This window comes from Heterodontus francisci, chromosome 3 (genome assembly GCF_036365525.1).
Source record: "Heterodontus francisci isolate sHetFra1 chromosome 3, sHetFra1.hap1, whole genome shotgun sequence".
NCBI classification, from domain to species: domain Eukaryota; kingdom Metazoa; phylum Chordata; class Chondrichthyes; order Heterodontiformes; family Heterodontidae; genus Heterodontus; species Heterodontus francisci.
The window spans coordinates 134,848,827-134,874,968 of NC_090373.1; the positions used below are offsets into that span (position 1 = coordinate 134,848,827).

At 45.0% G+C, this 26,142-nt stretch overlaps 1 protein-coding gene across 1 annotated transcript in view; it reads left to right on the forward strand.

The window, feature by feature from the left end:
* LOC137361137 (mitogen-activated protein kinase kinase kinase 5-like) overlaps positions 1-26,142 on the forward strand; it is a 221,031-nt gene that overhangs the window by 156,410 nt on the left and 38,479 nt on the right. Inside the window, 3 exon segments of the mRNA XM_068026081.1 lie at positions 13,321-13,478; positions 17,265-17,442; positions 24,694-24,871. Of these exon segments, the coding sequence (XP_067882182.1) occupies positions 13,321-13,478; positions 17,265-17,442; positions 24,694-24,871 (514 nt within the window).

Genomic DNA, 26,142 nt, shown 5'->3' on the forward strand with positions numbered 1-26,142 from the left:
CTGTTCCCGTTCTGGTTGCAGGGCCTCGGGTGAATGCTCTACCAGCAGCAGCCACCGCCTCCACGGTGGCGCTGCTCAGTGAAAGAGATGCCAGGCTCTGATTGGTCGGCAGCTCTCAGCAGGCAGGATTTCTGCCACCAGGGTCCTTTTATCCCAGGGAAGTCCCACCACTGTCCACTTATGTGCCCGATTGATTCTTGATTTGGCGGGCCTTCCCCAGAGGAGGCGACACAGGGCTCTCTGTCTTGCCAGTGCTTTTGTCAGTGGTCGTGACCCCATCGCCAAGACAAAATCCCGGCCTGTGCTTTCCATCAGTGATTTTATGCAATAACACAAACACTATTTCAGTTACCTCACTATCTTAGTTCTGAAGCCTAAAACATATAAATGTTAACTTTTTTTATTTTAGGTATTTGCATGAAAAGAAAAGCAATTTGTACCAGTTCACCGGGAGGATTTCGTCTTTGCACTGTGCGGAACAGAATTATAAACCTGTTCTTTATAAACCAGTTTGAGTTTGTCAGGTACAAGCCACAGAGGAAATCTTCAACCTTGGCCATGAGTACAGGAGACCATGATTAGACTGTCACCAGAATCTCTTGATTTGCAGGGACAATCACAACAGGAACATTTAGTTCCTTATATTTGTCTTTAGCATGATTTTTTTATTCCATTTGTTAACTGTAAATTAGGTATCACAACCAAGAATAAATAGTGTGGCCACATTCCTGCCTGCAATATTGCTGGCCACTTTTGGAGGAAATTTTCTTTGGTCATGGTGATTTTTGCAGTAAGTATAGTCAGGGATCATAAACCTTTTTACTGAAACTGTAGGGTGTGCTGTATACAACAATATTTGTTATTTCATGAGGTTGAACAAAATGGCTCTCATTGGAGTGTTATACAGCACATTCTAAAAACATTTGTCAAATGTTTTTGTAACACCAAAGCATCGCATGACACGGTTTGCAACATGAATCTATTTATCAAATATTTTAAATGAAAATTGGCCTCATGTTTGTGCTGTTAAATTTCATGCAGGTTATATGAAGTATGACCCAGTTTTAACTTAACATCACTGAGTTTTTGCCATCACTGAAAAACTACCGGTAAATAGAAACATTACATTTGGCAATGCTTGCAGAACACCTGATGGTTCCAAGATTATCTTCAGATTATAAGAAAAGATGTCAGATACAGCCACCTTAAGTTAGCTCATGGCCGAATTTTATGAGTCCTGCGGCGTTCCTGGATGTTGTCGTAACTTCTGCTTCCGCCATTTTTCCTGTATCCCATGCCATTCTGCATGTAAATGAATGGTGCAGCAACTGGCACAGGAGACCATGCGATCATGTGGCGGGGACAGCTTTTCATTGGAACCCGCCGTCACTGGTGCATGCACCATGATTGCCACAGCTATAAAGCATTCTTTGTTTCAAGCCTCAAGGAGCAGCAGCCTTTGTGTTATGTAAGTGTATTTAGAGTTGCCAAAATTAAATCTTTTACTTATTTGCAACTGCTCTTTCCTGTCTTAATTTTTCAAACCCAGCGCCAACTCCCCATTTATTTTTCACTGCAGCAAGAGCAAAGAAAATGTCAGCCAGTAGGCAGTGTACTGCCCCACGGTTCAGTGATGCCTCCCTGCAGGTTCTCCTCCAGGCTGTCAGGGAATTGTGGGAGTTCCTCTTCCCTGCAGATAGTCAGAAGACCCTCTGCCTCACCAGGGTGGTCTGGTTGGAGGTAGTGGAGGAGGCTTTGAACTTTGGGGTCACTCGTGGGTGCAGTGTCACAAGCGCATCAATGACTTGCTCAGATCGGCGAGGGTTAAGTGTCTTGCTGAAGCTGTTCCATTGTTTATCTCCCTGGCTCCATCTCTAAGACTAGGGCAGACAAGGCATGCAGTGAAATGCATGAGCAGCCTTGGTGCCATACACTTACTGATTTTGCACAAAGTTGACGACTGGCATTGTTGATGTGCTTGGATGTGTCGTGCAAAGACAGTCCTGCATGAATGATGTTGACGCATGTTTACAATGGTTGTGATTCATCTTTTGACATGCCATTAAATCTGCACTGTCTCCTGCAGGATAAACGCACCCACAACCAACACGAGCAGGCAAAGACTGCTGGAGGTGTCCCAGACATCAGGGTGCTGACACTGGCTGAGGAGGAGGCAGCAAAAATCGCGAGAGAGGAGGGAGGCAGGGAAATTGCAGATGGCAAGGCAGGATCCTTAAGGTATAAGGATGTCATCTTCAGTCTTGCAGCCATATGTGCACACCAAAGAAAAGTGTGTGAACTCATGTTCAACTGATGCTTAAAGTGCCTCTATTTATGTCTCCACTGCAGGTGCCCGCTCTTGAGTTACAACACCGCAAGGCCCAAGGCGACTCCTCTGGGGAGGAAGATGAAGCCGATGCTCCAGAGGCTGCACCGTCACCTGCCTCTTCTTCCACCTCCATCAGCACAGATACATCCACATGGTCCGTGGGGGTTTAAGATTAGCATCTGGGTCACAAGCTGGTGTGCAGAACACAGAAACGTCCCAGTAGCTGAGGGAGCATTTGCCAGCCAGGTCCCCTGCCAATCGGAGCACTGCTGAAGACCAGGCTCCTGCTCAGCCTCACGCTCTTAATGATCCTCTGTTTGTAGCTACAAGAAGTCTGCTGGATGTGCAGTAAAGCCATGTGGAAAATATGTCGGAGATGGCTGAGGTCCTGTGTGGCTTTCCGCGTGCCTTGGAAATGTCCATGCAAGCCATGACATCTGCCATGTCCCAGGCATTTGAGCGTATGGCTTCTTCAGCCAAGAGTTTGGTGAACTCGGTGGCAAGTCTGGTTGAACACTCGAGCCATATCCGCTCCAACCTGCACTCCACCACTGTTGCTGTGGGCTCCATGTTTCAGAGTTTTAAGCAAGAGGGGGCGAGGATCCTGGACCTCCCTACAAGTGCTTCTTCCCCTCATGGAGACAGGCAGGAGCCATCATGCACCCAGATGGAGGACAAGCGCATGCCAGCTGCCCTGGGGCCTTCCTCTCAGGTCGCCCCCAGGGTAAGTGGCGTTTCGTGTTCTTCCCCGACATTGACCACCAGCAGGCGGGCACACGGGGGATACTCGAACAACAATGCTGCGGACCCCCAGTAGAATGGAGACATCAAGGCCCCGTCCCTCCAGAGGATGCCAGCCACAGCAATAGGGCAGTGCATTGAGCAGACAGCCTCCACCTCAGCTGCTAATGTCAGGCTAGCACCTGGATGTAATGGGAGAAAATGGAAAAAGAAATCGTTTTGAGCATGAAGGTGGCACTGGTGCTGTAAATTATTTTTTCTGTACACATATTGTACACATTTTAGAAGTTTAAATGCATCTTTAATATTTGTTGCACTTTCGTAAATCATTTGCTTTGTTTCAGATGAAAAGGAAAATGTTCATTGGAGGCCTATGATAGGAATGCTTTGATGCTTGCAAAGTATTTCAGAAAGTGTCCAGTGTCCATTTATCATTGCTATTTCAGCCTTCAGTCTTCAATGGTAGTTGTTTGCTGTTTGCAGATATTTCGCTTTCTTCACTACCAGCATGCCTTACATTTGTGGTTCTGCGGTCACACCCTTACTTTCCTTACATTGGTATGTTTTCGGTTCCATTGTAGTCTTGAGAAGATTTAATCTGCCGGTTACATCAAAGTGCTGGAATGTTTTAGCTTCCTATGTGTGCGGGTTAATGCCTTGATGCAGGACAATTTTTCCAATGGAGATGCAGGTCTCTTTTATGAAGTTGATAGCATACAGGCCGTTAGGCACATCTCCACTTCATGTGCTATTGTCAGAAGAGCCCTTCTTTTAGATTACAGCAATGAATAAGACCTCAGGCATATGCGAATATATTTGGAAAAAAAAAAATTCTCCTATGAGCGTTCCTTGATGAAGTAGCTTATTGTGGCTGAAACAAGCAACCATGAGGTTTTCCCTGATGTCCCTTGCATGTCTCTCTATGGCCCTCATATTGATGACTGCATCGTTGTCATTGTTGTCCTTCTCCTCACCTTCTTCATAGTCATCCTTATCTGAGGAGGACTGGTGTTCCTCCTGTTCCTCTTCTACCTACAAGGTTGTGCAGGCACAGCAGACAATGATTATTCATGACACCCTCTGTGGTGTGTACTGAAGAGCCCCACCAGACCGGACAAGGCAACGGAATTGCATTTTTAGCATGCCAATGATGTGTTCACTGATGGCTCTGGTGGATGCGTGATCAGCATTATACCTCTCTTCAGCTGCGCTTTGGGAATGACATACTGGTGTCATCAACCATGTACAAAGGGGGTAATCCTTGTCACCCTGGATCCAGCCGTCTACTTTGACTGGTTCCGCAAAAACTGCCAGCGGCCTTGAGTTCCTCAAAATGTATGAGTCATAGAGTTATACAGCACAGAAACAGGCTGTTTGGCCCATCATGTCTGTGCCGGCCATCAAGCACCTATCTATTCTAATCCCATTTTCCAGCACTTGGCCCATAGCCTTGTATGCTATGGTGTATCAAGTGCACATCTAAATACTACTTAAACATTGTGAGGGTTCCTGCCTCTACCACCCCTTCAGGTAGTGTGTTCCAGATTCCAACCACCCTCTGGGTGAAAACATTTTCCCTCAAATCCCCTCTCAACCTCCTGCCCCTTACTTTAAATCTATGCCCCCTGGTTATTGACACCTCCACTAAGGGAAAAAGCTTCTTCCTATCTATCCTATCAATGCCCCTCATAATTTTGGATACCTCAATCAGGTCCCCCCTCAGCCTTCTCTGCTCTAAGGAAAACAATCCTAGCCCATCCAGTCTTTCTTCATAGCTGAAACGCTCCAGCCCAGTCTGAATCTCCTCTGCACCCTCTCCAGTGCAATCACATCCTTCCTATAGTGTAGTGACCAGAACTGTACACGGTACTCCAGCTGTGGCCTAACCAATGTCTTATACAGGTCCATCATAACCTCCCTGCTTTTATATTCTGTGCCTTGGCTAATAAAGGCAAGTATCCCATATGCCTTCCTAACTGCCTTATCTACCTGTGCTGCTGCCTTCAGTGATCTATGGACAAGTACACCGAGGTCCTTCTGATCCCCTGTACCTCCTAGAGTCCTGCCATCCAATGTATATTCCCTGGCCTTGCTATTCCTCCCAAAATGCATCACCTCACACTTCTCAGGATTAAATTCCATTTGCCACTGCTCTGCCCATCTTACCCGCCCATCTATACCTTCTGGAATCTAAAACTTTCCTTCTCACTATTTACGACACCACTAATTTTTGTGTCATCTGTGAACTTACTGATCATACCTCCTATATTCACGCCTAAATCATTAATGTATACTACAAACAGCAAAGGTCCCAGCACCGATCCCTGTGGTACACCACAGGTCACGGGCTTCCACTTGCAAAAACAACCCTCGACCATTACCCTCTGTCTCCTGCCACTAAGCCAATTTTGGATCCAATTTGCCAAATTGCCTTGAATCCCATGGGCTCTTACTTTCTTAAACAATCTCCTATGAGTCATGACAGCTCCTGGGAAATGTGCACAAACATGCATGACTTTTTTTCTGTGGTCACAAACCAGTTGGACGTTTAAAGAGTAGAGGCTTTTGTGATTTACAAAGACAGCAGTCTGGTCCCAGGGAACTCTAATGGCCACATGAGTGCAGTTGATCACCTCTTGCACTCTAGGGAACCCAGCGATGGTGCCTAAGGCCACAGATCTTGCTGCCTGGCTGTCCTCGTCCACATGTAAGTAGATGAAATCATTGGTTTGTCGAAAAGGGCATTGGTTACCTCTTTGACACACCTGTGGGTCTCAGGCTGTGAGATGCCACATATGTTGCCTCTTGATTCCTGGAAGGATCCGTTAGCAAAAAGATTGAGTGCAGGAGTCACCTTGAGGGCAACTGCATGGGATTCCTACTGAAGCCGAGCGGCTGCAGGACATGCTGCAGGATCCTACAAATTTCTGTGATCATTTCATGTGATATCCTTGGGCATCTCTGGCATTGCCTCTCTGACATTTGAAGGTAATTTGTCTTTGTCTTTGTCCTGTGGATGCCTGTGCCCATCTTCAGTAATGCCATTCCTAGATGTTATCATTTGGAGCATCCTCACCTCCTTGTTCTGCCTGTTCCTGGTGTTCAGGCATCATGCGTTGAGGGAAAAGAGCCCTTCTTAATTGCTCCCTCAGCTCTTCTCCCCATGGTATTAGACAAATTGGGTGTATGAGACCTATATTGCTACAGCTTTTCAAAAAATGAAATGAGCAGAGCGTGGCAATTCAGCCTTCTGTTGCAGGTCAGCTGAACCATCGAGGCAATGAGCTGTTCACCTTTTTATGTATTTTAAAATTGCAGCCACGTTGAAATCCCACCCATTACCATTTGTCTCCTCTCACTCAACTTGCAATCCTTGAGTGGCCACGTGGTTTGCGTTATCATTGGAGAAGATGGTGTGTGTACAATTTAGGGCAAGTCTCCCAACCTCCAGCCTGAATCCATCACCCTTGACCCAGCTAATGTAACCTTAACGCTTCCCTCTGTTACCATTGAACCTTCCCCATTACCTTAGACTGTGTCACAATCAATTTATTCATGCCATCCCTCTCCCACGTTCCTACTCCTGTTACCATCGACATGCGGACTCTGACCCTTGATCCTCCTCAAATCGACCTTAATATTATTGCCGGGTCCCATTCCCATCCCTATGATGCTGTAGAACACGCAACCCTCGGTCTTGACCTTCTCCCCCCACCCCCCCCCCCCCCACACCTCCCACAGAATCCATATGCCCCCATTGACTGTGACTGTTCTCTCTGCCAGCCACTACCCTGAATTTACCGCACAGCTCCCCGACGTTGACAGTACTCACCCCTCCTTTTAGGCCCCTCATGATCATCTGTTGACTATAATGCTCAAATCATCACCAGCCCCGCAACTGCCCACATCCAGCTTCAGCAGCAATAACAACCACTACACACCCTGGATGCTCCCCTCCACCTTCCCCTGCTCCTCCATGTAGACCCCCCAGCCCCCATGCCTTCACCGCCATCCCCTTTGAAGAATCACCTTTGCTACTGCCGAGCCTGGAGCCAAACATCCATTCCAGTGTTGGCTCTAATTTTGCCGATGAGTTCAAAAAAGAAAACTGCAGACCTGAGACTCAATTACGCAAAGCCGACTGCAGGGCCCATAAAATTCCACCCCATATCTCGGTTCTGAGGTAATTTTTATTTGTATTGTGTCATGCCTAAGATTTGGTGATGAAAGGAATTATAGACAAATTGGGCTGAATTTTACCAGCCCCTCAGCGTCGGGGGGTCGTGGTGGGGGGGGGCCCCATAAAATATTTGCGGGAGCAGCTCCACCGCATTTTACTGGCAGCGATGAGGCCTCGGTGCAGCCCCTCCCCTGCCACTAAGCAGCGGGGCCTTCGTTTAAATATTAAAATTAATTAAGATAAGATGCTAATCAACATACTTAGTCTTGATGGTCATCGCACGCAGATTTTATGGGCGCCAGCCGCAACTTGCACGCCTCTGTCCAGAGTTCCGAGGCGAGACACTGGTGGGGAAGGAGGGGAGGACTAAAATTATCAGGGTGGGGGTGGTGGTGGAGCAGAGAAAACCTTTTTTTATTGTCTGTGGGGGTGGTGGGAAGGGGCTGAAGGGCAAATGTTAAGAAGTTGGGGGGGGGAAAGTGCAGGTTGCTAATAAAGTTCCTTTTGATGATAATGGCCTGTAAACAAACAATGGGGGGCGGGGGTGATGGGGAAGGGCCTCCAGTATTTATTTAATTTTTTATACATCTTTCTTTTCTTTTCTTTTGGGCCTCCTTATCTCGAGAGACAATGAATACGCGCCTGGAGGTGGTCAGTGGTTTGTGAAGCAGCGCCTGGAGTGGCTATAAAGGCCAATTCTGGAGTGACAGGCTCTTCCACAGGTGCTGCAGAGAAATTTGTTTGTCGGGGCTGTTGCACAGTTGGCTCTCCCCTTGCGCCTCTGTCTTTTTTCCTGCCAACTACTAAGTCTCTTCGACTCGCCACAATTTAGCCCTGTCTTTATGGCTGCCCGCCAGCTCTGGCGAATGCTGGCAACTGACTCCCACGACTTGTGATCAATGTCACACGATTTCATGTCGCGTTTGCAGACGTCTTTATAGCGGAGACATGGACGGCCGGTGGGTCTGATACCAGTGGCGAGCTCGCTGTACAATGTGTCTTTGGGGATCCTGCCATCTTCCATGCGCTCACATGGCCAAGCCATCTCAAGCGCCGCTGACTCAGTAGTGTGTACAAGCTGGGGGTGTTGGCCGCTTCTAGGACTTCTGTGTTGGAGATATAGTCCTGCCACCTGATGCCAAGTATTCTCCGAAGGCAGCGAAGATGGAATGAATTGAGACGTCGCTCTTGGCTGGCATATGTTGCCCAGGCCTCGCTGCCGTAGAGCAAGGTACTGAGGACACAGGCCTGATACACTCGGACTTTTGTGTTCCGTGTCAGTGCGCCATTTTCCCACACTCTCTTGGCCAGTCTGGACATAGCAGTGGAAGCCTTACCCATGCGCTTGTTGATTTCTGCATCGAGAGACAGGTTACTGGTGATAGTTGAGCCTAGGTAGGTGAACTCTTGAACCACTTCCAGAGCGTGGTCGCCAATATTGATGGATGGAGCATTTCTGACGTCCTGCCCCATGATGTTCGTTTTCTTGAGGCTGATGGTTAGGCCAAATTCATTGCAGGCAGACGCAAACCTGTCGATGAGACTCTGCAGGCACTCTTCAGTGTGAGATGTTAAAGCAGCATCGTCAGCAAAGAGGAGTTCTCTGATGAGGACTTTCCGTACTTTGGACTTCGCTCTTAGACGGGCAAGGTTGAACAACCTGCCCCCTGATCTTGTGTGGAGGAAAATTCCTTCTTCAGAGGATTTGAACGCATGTGAAAGCAGCAGGGAGAAGAAAATCCCAAAAAGTGTGGGTGCGAGAACACAGCCCTGTTTCACACCACTCAGGATAGGAAAGGGGTCTGATGAGGAGCCACCATGTTGAATTGTGCCTTTCATATTGTCATGGAATGAGGTGATGATACTTAGTAGCTTTGGTGGACATCCGATCTTTTCTAGTAGTCTGAAGAGACCACGTCTGCTGACGAGGTCAAAGGCTTTGGTGAGATCAATGAAAGCAATGTAGAGGGGCATCTGTTGTTCACGGCATTTCTCCTGTATCTGACGAAGGGAGAACAGCATGTCAATGGTCGATCTCTCTGCACGAAAGCCACACTGTGCCTCAGGGTAGACGCGCTCGGCCAGCTTCTGGAGCCTGTTCAGAGCGACTCGAGCAAAGACTTTCCCCACTATGCTGAACAGGGAGATTCCGCGGTAGTTGTTGCAGTCACCGCGGTCACCTTTGTTTTTATAGAGGGTGATGATGTTGGCATCGCGCATGTCCTGGGGTACTGCTCCCTCGTCCCAGCACAGGCATAGCAGTTCATGTAGTGCTGAGAGTATAGCAGGCTTGGCACTCTTGATTATTTCAGGGGTAATGCTGTCCTTCCCAGGGGCTTTTCCGCTGGCTAGGGAATCAATGGCATCACTGAGTTCCGATTTGGTTGGCTGTATGTCCAGCTCATCCATGACTGGTAGAGGCTGGGCTGCATTGAGGGCAGTCTCAGTGACCGCATTCTCCCTGGAGTACAGTTCTAGGTAGTGCTCAACCCAGCGGTCCATCTGTTTGCGTTGGTCAGTGATTATGTCCCCCAATTTAGATTTGAGGGGGGCGATCTTCTTGATGGTTGGCCCAAGAGCTCTCTTCATGCCATCATACATTCCTCTGATGTTTCCGGTGTCTGAGGCCCGCTGAATATGACTGCATAGGTGTTGCCAGTAGTCGTTTGCGCAACGCCTAGCTGTTCTTTGTGCAGTACTTCTGGCTGCTTTAAGTGCTGCGGATATTAAATCGCTGGGGGCTTTCTTGTAGTTCAACAGTGCAATGCGCTTAGCGGCTATGACAGGTTCCAGCTCTTCATTATGAGATTGAAACCAGTCTGCATTTCTCTTCGCACTTTTGCCGTAGGTGTTCAAAGCTGACTCATAGATGGCATCTCTGATGTGGGCCCACTTGGTCTCAGCATCCCCTGTGGGAGTGTTTTGAAGGGCTGTTACAAGTGAATTTAGAAATTTTTGTAACAGCTGTGGGTGAGAAATTCTGCTCGTGTTGATGCGCGGGTGGCCCTTCTGCTTGGAATGATGCAACTTCTTTGGCCTGAGTCTAACATAATGCTTCACAATATATCTTTAAATATTAACATTTCTCCTAAGGGCTTGCAGCCCTTTAAAAATGGTGTCGGTGCCTGCGCAATGGCGCCGGACGCCGTTGCCGAGGACACAACGGCTGCCCCCTCTATGTTATCGGGGGCGGCCGCTCTGCCCCCTCCATTTGAATGAGTCCTCGCGCAACATATCACGGGGGCTCTGCGGCGGCACTTCCGTGTCGGAAGGCCGCCAAGTTCAAAGCGTGCCACTGCGATGTGCGGCGCGCGAATAAAATTCAGCCCATTGTTAGTACGGTGATAGTCAAAGTGGGGCTAAGGCCGCGAAGTGTGTCTCGTAGTGGAGAGTGAGGGAATGGCAGAGACACTAAATACATACTTGCCTCTTTTTTAGAGAACGTGGACATAGGGTTTATAGAATAACCAGAAGTTATTGTTCAAAAAAATGTATTAAAGAAGTTACTCAAAGTTAAGGTAGACACAGACATGATTTATATCTACAGATCCAAACTTAGAAACTGTGGAGATTCTGCCTGTAATTTTCCAAAAATCTGTTGAAATAAAAAGCTGTAAAATAGAAGGTGGCAAATATAGAAGAAGATGGAAATAAGACAAGAAATTAAAAGCCACCTCGTCTTTCTTCAATTATCAGTAAATGGAATTAAATTACTATGCACCTGAAGAAGCATGAGTTCATCGGGGTTAGTCTGAACAAATTTTAAAAAGGCACGTCATATTTGACCATCCTAATGGAATTTGCTTTTTTTAAAAATGAAGGGGAAATAGCTGTATGAATTTTTGAAATGCAATTAAGATTGCACCACGTTAATATAGACATGACCAGGAGAATACCATGTGGGATTAAGGTCAAATGAGTCAAGAGACAGGAGGGTGAAAAGCAAACCGTTTAAGTAACAGGATGTCTTCAAGACAGAAGAGATTGGTCTGTGGTTGTGGGGGATGGGTAGGGGGCAGGGAAAGGAAGGAAAGAGAGAGGTTAAAATTGTCATCAGTAAGGGAAGCCCAGACTGGTGTTGCTTAGAGCAGGAGGGCCATATTCAGTAATCGAAATGCTGCTTAGTGTGAGGCGGGAGGGCGGAGCTGCTATGATTCTCAGTCGAGGGAAATGGGGCAGTGGCCAAAGTAGGAGACAGCTCTGTGGGGTTGGAAGTGCTACCTAGTGGAAAGGAAATGCTCTGTAACTGTAAAGATCCAGTTACATATGGCAGGATGCTGCATCAGTGGGGATGGGGCAGGTAGTATTCCTGAAATGTTCGTTGGTTGTGTGATGTTGCTTATTGTGCGAGGGCCCAGAAACTGTTCATTATTTGGAACCAGAAGGCACCAATATTTGTTGGGGGGCAGGGCATGGCAGAATGATGGTCAGTAGCTTAAATAGGGAGAAAGGGCTATTTCCTTGGGGAACCAGGGCTGCAGTGATGCTCAGTAGAGCACGGGTGATGACGAGTCAGTCTCTTTGGGCTGCGTGCTGGAGCTTTTGAAGGCTCCTGCAAGTCCATTCAGGGGCGGGGTCAAGTTGGAACATTGTAGTCTAGAAGAACAGTAAGCATCTAAGTAATTTGCATAAAATTTTTCATTTAACTAAAAATTAAAATTCTTGCATTGTTTCACTTACCTATGCCAACAGAGCTGGTACCTCAAAAATCTGGGCTAATTCATAGTGACATTTGGTGGTTAGAGCCTGCAACTGCCTGCAGACTTGATGGGCTGGATTTTAGAGTCCACACCCCACCTCCCCCCCCCCCCCCCCCCCACCCACCTGCCCTGATGTCGGGGGTCATGGCAGGATGGGGGGGGGGGGCCAGAAAACACCTCCGAGAGAGGCCCACCACAGACCTCGACGCCAGGAAGGCCCGGCCTGATATTGCCGGCGGCAGCACCCCCCTCCACTCAGCGACAGGACCCAAATTTAAATATTTAAGATTAGTTAAATGAATGAAATAAATACGTACCCACTCCCGCCATCCATTCCAGTGCCATATTGCTGGCAGCAGCCAGCACTCCCGCAGTTTCGGAGATCCGATGTGGGAAACTGGTGGGAAGGGGGGAGCAGGTAAGTATTTCAGTGCAGGGGGTGGGAAGGGGTGCGGAATGGGTTCAAGCTATTCTGATTGGTGGAGGGGATGGTGGGAAGGGGTAAAGATTAAAGTTTGTGAACTTTGCGGGGGAAGGCCCGGTGCGCAAGGTAAGGATTTTGGAGGGGGGTGTTGGGGAAGAGGGCAAGGGATTAAATCTGTAGTTGTTGGGGGCTGGGGTCGAAAAGGGTCTTGATCAATAAATTTTATTTTTTTCAAAAAATGACCCTTTAAAATTTAAATTGTCCTGTAGGGCTCGAAGCCATGGAACACCCGCCCCTCCACATCATCGGTGCGGGGTTGGGTGGGTGGAGGTGTGTCCATCCCGGCCATTATAAATGAGCCGCTGCGCTGAATATTGCGGCAGCTCCACGACGAGCAGTCTGTCCATTGGACCGCCATGAGATGGGCAGCGAGCTTATAAAATCCAGCCCAATCAGTTTCTTGGGTGTTGGCTCTCCATATACTACAGCGGTAGAGGTTGGGCTGTCACATAGTGTTAGGTGGCACCCCATTCTTCTCAATCAATAATGTAATGTTATGAGCACCACCCTGTATATCAAAATATATTAATGTGTGTAAGAGAGAGGCAGGGAGAGAAAGAAGGGGGGGTAATAAATGGAAGCTGCTGGATTGTTGTAATGTCATGAATGAACCTCAGGGAAGGGAACCTGCTGCTCCTCACCCAGCATGTTCTACATGTGACTTTAGTACACACAACATGGTTGACTCTTGATACTGTCTGCACTTTGCTCACAAGTATTTGGAATTGCTATTCAAAGAGAAGGCTTAACATCTTGGGACAACCAGAGATAAACAACATGTGCAGCCCTGTCAGTGTTGCCCACATCCTCAGAACAGGTTTAATAAAATTCCAAGCAAAAGGCTGTGCCTGCACAAGCATGAATTTATTTTTGTTTTGCTGTTTAGGAACTCTTCAGTACATGGCACCTGAAATAATAGACAAAGGACCAAGAGGTTATGGGAAGCCTGCTGACATCTGGTCATTAGGATGCACAATTATTGAAATGGCCACAGGGAAACCTCCATTTTATGAATTGGGAGAACCTCAGGCTGCTATGTTTAAGGTAAGATATTACATTAAGAATTGAATGTGAGTAACTGTACAAGCTATACTGACTTGTGCAAACCAGAAAGTTTATGCAAAATAAACAGAAGAAGCTGCATTCAGTATCGGTGGCGAAAATGGCTAAGTTAACACAGCCCCAACTGAACGATGAACAAACTTTTCAATAAAATCAGGACATAGAGGAGGGAAATTGTAATTGTCTACAACTGTCCTGTTCTTGTTATTTTTATTATTCTACATTTGTTGAATATCCATGTACTAAAAAGAATCACCATCATCCCATGCTAGAAAATTACCTGCAACGCTGCCTCTTCTAATTTGAAAATGGAATCATCTGGGAGGGCAGGTGATCTTTTCCCAATATTCTTTCCGACCCCTCACATGCTATTTCTGAGCTTTGTTCTGAGGCAAATCTTTAAGTATCTGCCTGCTGGAGATTCCTGCCTCTCTGGGCCCCACAGAGAAAGTTTTTTTTTAAAAAAAGGTTAAAAACTTACCTCCTTGGGCCTTTTCTAGCCCCCCCCCCCCCCCCTCCCCCTCCCCCACCCGATTCTTAGCGCTAGCTTCACCTGGTGGGAAAGCTACAATGGCTCCCCAACATACCTCTCAGACCATCAGAGCCTGATCGGCATCTGTAAAGAAGGACCTGCCGGTGTCCAGCAGCTGTTTTTCCTGTCTGCTTAAAAGAGCAGGTTAAAGTTGAAGACTGTGGAAAAGGAGTGAGATGTATTTTAATAGCAAAGATTTGAACTGCAGGGTTAAAATTGCTCCCAGAGAGCAGCCCAGATACATGTAAGGACTCGGGACAGAGAGAGAACCCCAGATACAATGACGGGATGAAAATCCCAGGGGCCTGGGGAGATGCTCAGACACAGAATCACAGAATTGTTACAGTGTAGAAGGTGGCCATTCGGCCCATCGTGTCCACAACGGCTCTCCGAATTACACAGGGAGAGAACACCAGACATGGGGGCAGAGAGAGAGAAAGGTGCACAGATGTATCCAATGGTATATATATAATAGAGTGAGAGAGAGATGAATAGAGAGGAAGTATTGATTCAGAGAAATAGAGAAAGAACTAGATGCATGGATACAGTGAGCTCATTCATTTGTTTTGAAGCATGGAGTTGGTACATGAATGAGTGTACATGAAAACAAGCTTATTAATCATATAAAAATGAAATAATTTTATATCAAACTTTCTGGATCTTGCTGCAGCTAGTAGGACTCTTACTAGCCATGATGAAATTGTCTTATCATTCTGCTTTTAATTAGCTGAGCTGATGGTGTTTGCCTGCACTTATTAACCTGCTAACTGTAGCTGGCAATAGTAATGCTTGGTGTAATTTTTAAACCTAAGAATCCACTTTTTAAATTCTATCACCTTTTACTTTACTGTGTGACTGTCTGTCTGAAACTTAAATATGATGGTTAGCGTCTTTCTTTCGTAATCATCTATTGTAATTCTCTAAAAACTAGAATCTGCACAGGTACTACAGTACTTCATTAAAAGTTCGAACGAATGAAAGGAATTCTCTCAATTAGCATCAAGATAAATACTGTACTATTATCATCGTACTGGCTGGCCTATCTTTATCTGTGAGCCTTGAAATTGAGTGTCAGCATTATTCAGCTGTTGGCAAGGGGGCATCTCTGCTGAGCTTAATTGTTCATTCACTCAACATCCAAATACATACTCTTAACAATGTTGGCAACTATTCTACTCATGCTCACTATACAATATCAAGAATAAGACTTCTGGGGCTGACATTTTCGGCCCTGATGGGGTTGGGCACGGAGGCAGATGGACGTGGAATTTCACACTGCTGGCTGGCGCCTCATTTCCCCAGCTCCATCCCGCCCCTGGGTTATTTTTCCAGAGGCGGGATGGGGGTTGGGGCAGTGACAGGACCACCTGCCTGCAAGTGGCAGGTAGCCAATTCAGATAATTAATGGCCACTTGAGGCCTATTGTCAGAAACCAACTGAAATTTTTCAGTCGGCCAGCAGGTCCCTATAGGCAGAAGGGAACAGGGTGGTTGCCTGGAGACAGCCTCCTGGTGGCAGACTGGGGTTGGGGAGTGGGAGTTTGGCAGTGGAGGCCAGCCCTACAGACAGGCTTAGCGGCCCTCCCTCCAAGCCTACCTGGCTTTAGCTGCAACTTCAAGCCGCCCTGGGTGGCCTGGCTGCGGAGGCCTTTTTCATTTAAAAATTTGAACCTCTATCTTGGGGCGCTCTCTCCCTCACTTACCTTTTAAGAGAAGCCTGCTGCTGCTTCCAAGTTGGACAGCCTCCTGTTGGCCCTCCAGCTTCGTGAGCCCACCCGCCATCTTTAATTGGACAGCGTGCCCACCCCCTGGCCATTAATTGGCCAATTTGGGGAAAATCACAGGTGAGTGTTCCCCACATAGTGCGGGCTTCTGACTCCGTTTGAGCCTAACGGCCGCATCCTGAAGCCCACAGAGAAAATCCTGCCCCTGGTTGTTGCTTTTCCTTATCCATATTCTGCCCTCCCTACCTTCCCAGGACCCACTGTAGTTCCCACTACTATCCCAGCTGAGATCAGTTAACCTGACACAGACCAATGATCGCACCTAGAACATTCCAACTCTGTGTTCATTAGAATCAATACAATATGGTGGTAATTGCAACATAATGAGCCAATATAGAGAACAAAGAACAAAGAAAATTACAGTACAGGAACAGGCCCTTCGGCCCTCCAAGCCTGCGCCGATCCAGATCCTCTATCTAAACATGGAGCTTGATCTTTTATAAAATAAAAGCACTGCAGTTTTCTGCTGATGCTCATGTTAACACTCTGAGGTGCTAATAGTGAAAGTTGAAATAAACAAGAAGTTTGACAGGTTTCCATGGTTACAGTTCATTTACAGTTGTTCAATAGAAATCACTGACTAGCCACAGGGGTGGCTGCGGTGATTAAGCCACATGCAGCTTCTAGGTTTTTGTCCAGCAGTTGTGAACGGTACTTTGACTTTATCAGGGAGATTGCTGAGAATGTTGGCGCACACAATATGACACACCAGGCCTGCCCCTGCTCTCCATCCAGAATGCAGTTGAATGGTGCTTTCTCTTCACTGTGATGTGCCCAGAGTGGCTCTTTATTGGTAGGGCTTACTTTCTTCTGCTGGCCTGTAGCAGTTATTCCTATTGATCTAGCTGATAATGGCAGCTTCCCTGGCCATAGAATGTTGTTAATGTTTCCATGGTGCTGAAGACTAGCATTTTCGCTCAGATAACACATCATTCAAGCAGATAACTGATGAACAGTGCCAATGAAGTAAACTGTACATAATGACCAAGAAAACTCTCAAACACTCTGCATTTCAGCTTACCATTTTACCAACAAACACACAAAGATTAAAGTGCATATGCATACACGGTGTCAATATGAGCATTGAGATTACATGCCCAAAGATGATGTCGGTTACTCTTTTTTCTTATTTACTAATCAAAAATGCAGTTGTTCATATCTGAATTCTCAATTAATCTCGTGACTTTTGATATCTTGGATGTCACTGATTGACAGCATTCTAACAATTCAACCCCATTAGTACGTCTATGAAATTGCTTTGATATGATTATGTTGACTCCCATTAATCATCATGTCAGGACTTCCAAAATGTATTGTGAATCAACGAGTCACATCTGAAATACATTTTAACATCGCAATCATTTCACAGATTTCCTACTGTGTGCTAAGAGGCAAATGCTTCCAGGTTTTCGATGCTTTTCTGACTCGCTTTCTCACTTTGCCATCTTTGCAGGTTGGAATGTTTAAAATTCATCCAGATATTCCGGAATCTATGTCACCAGAGGCCAAGGACTTCATACTTCGTTGCTTTGAACCAGAACCTGACCAACGTGCTACTGCTCCAGAATTGCTGTCAGATGAGTTTCTAAAAGTTACCAGCAGAAAGAAAAGGTCACAATTGAAACAACAAGGTAACCAAATCAGAAGCGCTGGTTTCGTAATTTTTGTGACATTCTAGCGATTCAAACTGTGCAGTCTTTATTTTTTTTAAATATTCTTTCCATATCTTTATACAACAAGTAGTTCTTTGTACTGTGATTAGAAGTGGTTGCAATACAATTTACCTGAAAAAATTTAAAAATTGTTTTTGAATCTACCAGACGCTTCAACCAAATTAGTAAATTAGCATTTTTGTTAATTACGAGTTTATTTTTGCTTGAGCAATATTTTAGTAATAACTGTTATTCCCATATGCAAACTGTAACCATTTTCTAAAATGGAACAGAGAGGATTAGAATTAGAATTAGAATTAGAATATTACAGCGCAGTACAGGCCCTTCGGCCCTCGATGTTGCGCCGATCATCTGACCTACACTATTCCATTTACATCCATATGTCTATCCAATGACCACTTAAATGCCCTTAAAGTTGGCGAGTCTACTACTGTTGCAGGCAGGGCGTTCCACGCCCCTACTACTCTCTGCGTAAAGAAACTACCTCTGACATCTGTCCTATATCTTTCACCCCTCAACTTAAAGCTATGTCCCCTCGTGTTTGCCATCCTCATCCGAGGAAAAAGACTCTCACTATCCACCCTATCTAACCCTCTGATTATCTTATATGTCTCTATTAAGTCACCTCTCCTCCTCCTTCTCTCTAACGAAAACAACCCCAAGTCCCTCAGCCTTTCCTCGTAAGACCTTCCTTCCATACCAGGCAACATCCTAGTAAATCTCCTCTGCACCCTTTCCAAAGCTTCAACATCCTTCCTATAATGCGGTGACCAGAACTGCACGCAATACTCCAGGTGCGGCCTCACCAGAGTTTTGTACAGCTGCATCATGACCCCGTGGCTCTGAAACTCGATCCCCCTACTAATAAAGGCTAACACACCATATGCCTTCTTAACAGCCCTATTAACCTGGGTAGCAACTTTCAGGGATTTATGTACCTGGATACCAAGATCTCTCTGCTCATCTACACTACCAAGAATCTTCCCATTAGCCCAGTACTCTGCATTGCTGTTACTCCTTCCAAAGTGAATCACCTCACACTTCTCCGCATTAAACTCCATTTGCCATCTCTCAGCCCAGCTCTGCAGCCTATCAATGTCCCTCTGTGCCCTACAACACCCTTCGACACTATCCACAACTCCACCGACCTTCGTGTCATCCGCAAATTTACTAACCCACCCTTCTACACCCTCATCCAGGTCGTTTATAAAAATGACAAACAGCAGTGGCCCCAAAACAGAACCTTGCGGTACACCACTAGTAACTAAACTCCAGGATGAACATTTGCCATCAACCACCACCCTCTGTCTTCTTTCAGCTAGCCAATTTCTGATCCAAAGCTCTAAATCACCTTCAACCCCATACTTGCGTATTTTCTGCAATAGCCTACCGTGGGGAACCTTATCAAACGCCTTACTGAAATCCATATACACCACATCCACGGCTTTACCCTCATCCACCTGTTTGGTCACCTTCTCGAAAAACTCAATAAGGTTTGTGAGGCACGACCTACCTTTCACAAAACCGTGCTGACTATCGCAAATGAACTTATTCTTTTCAAGATGATTATTAATCCTGTCTCTTATAACCTTTTCCAACATTTTACCCACAACCGAAGTAAGGCTCACAGGTCTATAATTACCAGGGCTGTCTCTACTCCCCTTCTTGAACAAGGGGACAACATTTGCTATCCTCCAGTCCTCCGGCACTACTCCTGTCGACAATGACGACTTAAAGATCAACAACAACGGCTCTGCAATCTCCTCCCTGGCTTCCCAGAGAATCCTAGGATAAATCCCATCTGGCCCAGGGGACTTATCTATTTTCACAGGATAAAGGACATATTTATACAACTAACTAATGTGCCCAAGGTAAAAGAAAAACACTGTTTGAAACTTATTTGCAGTATTGAAGGAGTGCTGCACTGCCAAAACTGCCGACTTTCAGTTAGAGTGTTTAACCAATGCCTGTCTGGCCGTAAAAGATCCTATTGTACTGTCCGATGAAGGACAGAGGGAGTTCACCCATAATCTAGCCAACATTTATCTTTCAACAAGCAATACCAACAAAAAAGAATATCTCATCATTTATCTCATTACTGTTTTATGTGTTTATTTACAAAACAGCAGTGACTACATTTCAGAAGTAATTAATTGGCTGTAAGTTGCTTTTGGATGTCATGTAGATGTGAAAAACCCGATACAATTCAACTTTGTTTTTTCTGGTGTGAAACACACATTCCAGCTGCTTTTTCGTCCATTAATCATCCAGAAAGCAGGTTAACTTGTCAGGCTTCAAGTTGCTTTATTTTTAGTATCCTCACATTCTAAGAGCCCTTATTAATTTGGTTGTGGCCCGAGCACAAACTGCCCTTGAGATCCAAGAATTTTGGATAATGTTGCTTGGTGCAAAGTACGAAAAAATGTTATGTTCTGTAGTGTGATCCATCCTCTTGCAGAACGTAACAGAGCATATTGCCGTTTGTATTTTTTTTTGTGCCTTTTTTTTTTAAAGAGACACCATCTAGTAAAATGGCAAGCAAGTCCCTATTGCCAGGTTTGTAAAAGGAAGCAATGATGTTTTACTGATTGTCTGCTGGTGAAAAATGTACCACTTGTTAACACAACTAATTTTTAATGTCTTGCACTGGTTTGGTATTGCACAGTCTTTCCCTAATGGGTGAACAGAATTGCTCTGATGCAGTTTTTTTTTCCCTGAAGAGTTTTCGCATGTTGTTCTAGAAAGCCAGTCAAAAATGTAGTGCATTTTAGGAGCTGGAAAAAGCATTGGAAGCAACAGGCCTAGTCCCCAACTTGCCACTTTTTCTTCATATCTCTTATCCTGCTTTCTACAGAAAATTATCTTGTCTCTCGAATGCGTTGCTTCGATTGCTGTTCATATGTTTATTATGCATTGCATGAAATAGTTCCGCCTGAATTCTCTGTTTACATCTACTTTCCATATTTTTTTTAACCCTTTGTCTATGTGTTTGAATTAACTTGGTCAAATGTTTTGTATTTTTGAAAATGTATTGGGTTGGCCTGGACCTTAAAAACTTCAAAGTGCCTTTTGGCGTGAGGAGGCCAATAGATCCTTTCAAACCTGACCTTTTGAAATCAGGGCTGCCATGAAATGTCCAAGCGGCTGGTTCGTGCTACTTCACCCAGTCTTTTCCCTTGCTCTGGAAGGTGCCTGTGATGCATCCCCACAGAGGCATAGGCACCTGCCAGCCATGTTTATGTGAGGGTGTCTCTTTTCTTTCTGGTTACTCTGGTGGAGTCAGTGGCAAATGTGCCCTGCAGACTAATCCTTGTACTTACACTGGGATCAAAGGCCTATGAATTTTGGGGGAGACTATATGGGCTGAATATTATAAGCCCCCTGACATTGGGGGTCGTGGTGGGGGGTCCTGGAAAATCCTTTCAGGAGAGACCCACCACAAGCCTCGATGCCAGGAAGGCTCTACCGCATTTTACCAGTGGTAGTGAGGCCTTGGGCAGCCCCCTGCCCCGCACCCCCCCCCCCCCCCCACACCTTCAGCAACGGAGCCTTCATTTCAATGTTTAAATAAATTTAAATAAATGCAAAAACACTGCTGATACTCTGGCCAGTGCCCGGAACTCGCACGCCTTCGGATCTCCACTTTGGAGATCTGAGGCGTGACGCTGGTGGGGAGGGGGGAGGAGAGAAATTTTCAGGGTTGGAATTGGGGTGGTGGGGGAGCGGGGGAAACTGTTTCTCTTGGCTGAGGGGATGGTTGGAAGGGATTTAAGGACAAAGGTAATGAAGTTTGTGGGGGAAGTTCGGTTTGGGAAGAAACGTTTTTTTTGGTGGGATAGGTCCAAAAATAAAGTGTGTGGTCATTTGTGGGGTGTTGGGGGGGTTTGGGAGAGGGGCATCTGGCTTTTTTAAAATTTCTTTATCTCACTGTGAAATTAATTTGTCTTTAAAAATTTAAATTCAACTGAAGGGCTTGAAGCCCTTTAAAAATGGCAATGGCACCTGCATCAACGGGCCGGCATTCTGCCCCCTCCATGTTAATGAGCTGCCACGCACGTCTCACACATGCATCGTGCACTATTTCAAGCTTGCTGCCGAGAACAGCAGCTAGCTATTAAAATTCAGCCCTAGGTCTGCAAAAAAAAGAGAAGCTGAGCCGGGTGCTGAATAACTGCACAACTTGTGAGATCACTTGATAGAGGGAGCAAATAATTTGACATGAGCCTGGGTATCTGGGGAAAATACATGCAACCAGCATTATATTAGCATGGGAAGTGAGAAAGATTTGTTTCAACGAAACAAGTTTATGGCTTAGTTGCACATAGCATACAGAGGATTTTTTTTTAAATTGGAGAAGTTATCAGGCGTCTTTCTGTAAATAATCTTGGATAAAAATGCCACATAATTTTACAAATTCTCAACCTATCTAAATCTTTGGCCTCAAAAATATTCTATACAAAGATTGGCATGCAAATACTTAATGTGTTTGTAGTTATTCATCTGTTTGATATTATAATGGAGCCGTTAACCTGTTTTATTCTTGTGGGGAAGCATCTTCGCTCCAGATAGTACATTCCCATCATGTTTGTGAGATCAATGATGTGAGGGATATAGGCCTGAAATCACTCCATTTGTCTGATTGATGGATTATAATTTGAATTTCTGTCTGAGCTGTAGGGTAGTGTTTAGATTATTATGTAACAATTTTGACCATTTGGCCCAATAACTGCATCTTGGTGTTTATCTTTCCCATGAATAGTCTTAACCTCATATCTGCCCTGTTCTCATATTCCTTTCTTCTTGCTGCCTTCAACCACCTATCTAAACTATTCTTAAGTGTTGATATTTGTTTCTGTTTTAATCACAAACTCTGTTAATGCATTCCATGGCCCTGCAGCCCTGTGTAAAAACAAAAATGCCTGATCTCTTTCACTTAATCTCTTATCTATGCCTCCTTGTTTTAGAACTCTGAACCACTGGGAACAGCCTGTAAATATCTACCGTCTCCTGTCTTTTTACGAATTATAAAAAACCTTTTATCAGATCACCCCTGCATTCTGTTCTATTAAAAACATTTTTTCAAGTCTTCCTTCATATTTTCATTTCTTCACACCAGGCATCATCCCAGTGAATCGACACAGCACCCTCTCTATTGCCTCTGATATTCCTGTAGTGTGGAGCCCAAAATTGCACATAGTACACCAACTGTGGTCTGTCTTCAGTTTTATATAGACTCACCATTAAATCTCAACTTTTATTTTCTATATCTTTTGCCACAAAATTTGGTATTCCATAAGCTTTTTAATAAAGAAATAAAAGAAAGACTTGCATTTAAAGAGTGCCTTTTGTGCCCACAGGATGTCTTAAAGTGTTTTACAGTCAATGAAATACTTTTTGAAGTGTTGTCGCTGTTGTAATGTAGGAAACTTGGCAGCCAATTTGCACACAGCAAACTCCCACAAACAGCAATGTGATAATGACCAGATGATATGTTTTTGTGATATTGATTGAGGGATAAATATGGCCACAACACCAGGAATACCTCCTGTACTCTTCTTCAAGATCGTGCCATGGGATCTTTGACATCCTCCTGAGAGGGCAGGCAGGGCCCTCGATTTAACTTCTCATCCAAAAGATAGGACTTCTGACAGGGCAGCACTCCTTCAGTATTGTACTTAAGTATCAGCCTTAATTTTTGTGCTCAGGTTCTAGAGCTGAACTGGAACCCACAACCTTCTGACTTAAAAAGCAAGGGTGCTACCAACTGAGCCACAGTTGACACACAAAGCCACAGCTGACATGATGGTCTTATCCATTATGCTAAAGCAAACTACATGCATATTTCAAATGGCAACAATCCATACAGCCTAGTTTGATTCTTGTGATTTGTTTTTGCTTTAGTTTTTAAGCAGCAATTTATAACTCAATTGTGCCTCCTTTCAATTCTGTTTCAAAGTATAAGATTTAAAGTTGCAAATCTCTGCTCCCAGTATGGTCTCACTTGATAGACAATCAGAGCATCAGCTGTAGAGGTCAAAGGGCCCTATTTACGGTTCTCCAGATCTTCCGTTTACTGCATGGAAAATTGAGAGTGCCATAAAGTGGACACGCTGATATCTGCACTGAACTGGATCCCATTGAGCGGGACTCCACACCAGAAGCAGAGTCTCTCAATTTTAGGGCTGTCTTGTCTCACTTTTAAAAAAAAATAATACTATGTGTCCCAACGGAGAGCCTGATCCCATCCCAGTCTGATCGAATACCATAATAATGAAAGCAAAATACTGCGGGATGCTGGAAATCTGAAATAAAAACAGAAAGTGCTGGAAAAACTCAGCAGCTCTGATCTCTCCGCAGTTGCTGCCAGACCTGCTGAGTTTTTCCAGCACTTTCTGTTTTATTATAATCGAATATCATCCTGAACTAACACAATGCATGGATCGGGCTGGTGGGGCTCAATTTTACCTGCCCATCTGCCTGGTTTCAACCAGGTGAGCAGTTAAAATTGGGCCTCAGATGTTTTGTCCTCTGGACTTTTCCTACTCCCCGATGGAGAAGTGTTTGACCTCTACTCAGTGTCAACCAAGGTAAGCTGATCCAAAATGGGCAATGTAGCAGGTATGCACTAGAGTTTTTTGTGTTGATCGTCTAATTCTCCCCTCCCTCATCATATTTTATAAATTTAACACTTTGTACCTATTAAGCTCATTATAAATTTTCTGTAACTGTCTTAATACAGTCAAAGCATCTCATAATTCTCAGCTAATCTCTCAAGTGATGCTTAGGGTATGAAGTGCCAAAAACAGAAATATTCATAAGCTGTGAAAGAAAGCAAAATAAATTTAGAAATCAGAATATAAACTTCAGAAATATGTCCCAGTTATGCATGATTCACCTATTGCTTTTTACCTATAATTAAAATAAAACTAACATAATCTTTGAACGATTGTTATCAGATCATAGCTGGAACCTGTAGCACCACCAAGTGTGGAACGGGGCTAAAGGGCAAATTATCACTTAGCTGCTCTTACCTCTACAGAAGGTTTGGGAGCTGCTGCATGACTTGGAAGCAGCTCAATTTGGGGAGGAACAAGATATAAATTTAGAGGAGCAGAAGTATATATACCTGTGTTCTTCTATCAGAAAAGTTGAATGATTAGCCTGTGCCGAGATTCTGTTTACTTAATATTCCATTTATTCCCGATACAGATTATCTTCGCAGCATATCCCTTCCAGTTCCAGTTGTTGTGGAAGAATTGAGTAGTGGTAGTGAATTTGGCTCAGTTTCACCAGACTCCGATTTGAAGCAGGATCTATTATTTTTCAAAACAAGGGCGAAATCCTGCATTGAAAAAGAGAGCAAAGGAACTAGACCGTTGCTTCTCAGGTAAATAGCATTGTGTACTTTCAAAGCCATATTCAGTATTGTTTTCAGGGGCGAGGGGTGAAATTCTCTTTTCTTAAGATCACTTTCCCTTTGTCTCCCTATCTTCTGTTGGTTTTGCTGCACTTTACACTTTCATTAGTTAAATAAAAAGATGGCCCCCTACCTCCCATGCATTTACCAGTGTTTATCTTTAATTGCTTTTTTTTTGAGATGACACCAGCTACAGCTCCCTATGTCCCTGGAAAAATGAAATCAAGCAGTGTTGTTAATAGCTTAGATTTCCCATCCAACCCCATCAATCTTTTAGTTGATTGAGTTGATTGAGGCTGGAAAGTTGCTCAGCGATGCAATCTGCTGCATCCCCCGACTCCTTCATTCACCCATCATCTCCGTGCTTGCTGACCTTGTTCGCCCATCATCCCTTTGCTCGCTGACCTATGCTGTCTCTTGGTCTGGCAACGCCTCAATTTTAAAAGTCTCATCCTTGTGTCAAATCTAGCCTTGCTCCTCCCTATCTTTTGTTATCTCCACCAACCCCACAATCCTCAGAGATCTCTGCGCTTCTTTAATTCTGGCCACTTGCACATCCTGGCTTCCTTCAGTCCACAATTGGCAGCTGTGCAATTTCCTCCCTAAACCTCTCTGTTGCTCCACCTCTCTTCCTTTAAGCCGCTTCTTAAAACTTACCTCTTTGACCAAACTTTTGGTCACCTGTCCTAATGTTGTCTCTTTGGCTCAGTGTCAATTTTTTGTCTCCTGTGAGGCATCTTGGAACATTATACAAGTTAATGGCAGAATGTCAATACAAGTTGTTTGTTGTTGTTTGTGCCCAAACCCATATTTCCTCATCCCCAGCTGTTCCAGTAGAGGTGTGCTTGCTTACTTATCATTGCAATTCAATGCAAATTAGGGAACTTCGCCCATTGATACATTTCCTATAAATTGTGGCCTTTGAACTCTGTTGGACCCAGTCTTCCAGCATTCCCATGACAGTGGTGGGATTACTCAGAATTTTGTTTTTTGCATGGGACTTTATAGAGTGTGGTCTTGTTCAGACTGAAGAGAACCAAAAATGTTATTTTAATTCTGTTTTTGCAGGCAGATAAGAGGCTGCCTGTTTCCCAGCCTTCTCAACCCCAATCTGCCGTGATATCCTGATAGAGGCCGGGGAGCTTCCCTTCAAAATCCTAATCATCCTGAAGCTGGAAGGTTGGTAGGGGTTTGGAGCACATCTGTGTGGCAGAAAGAAGTCCCTACCTCCCACCCCTTAG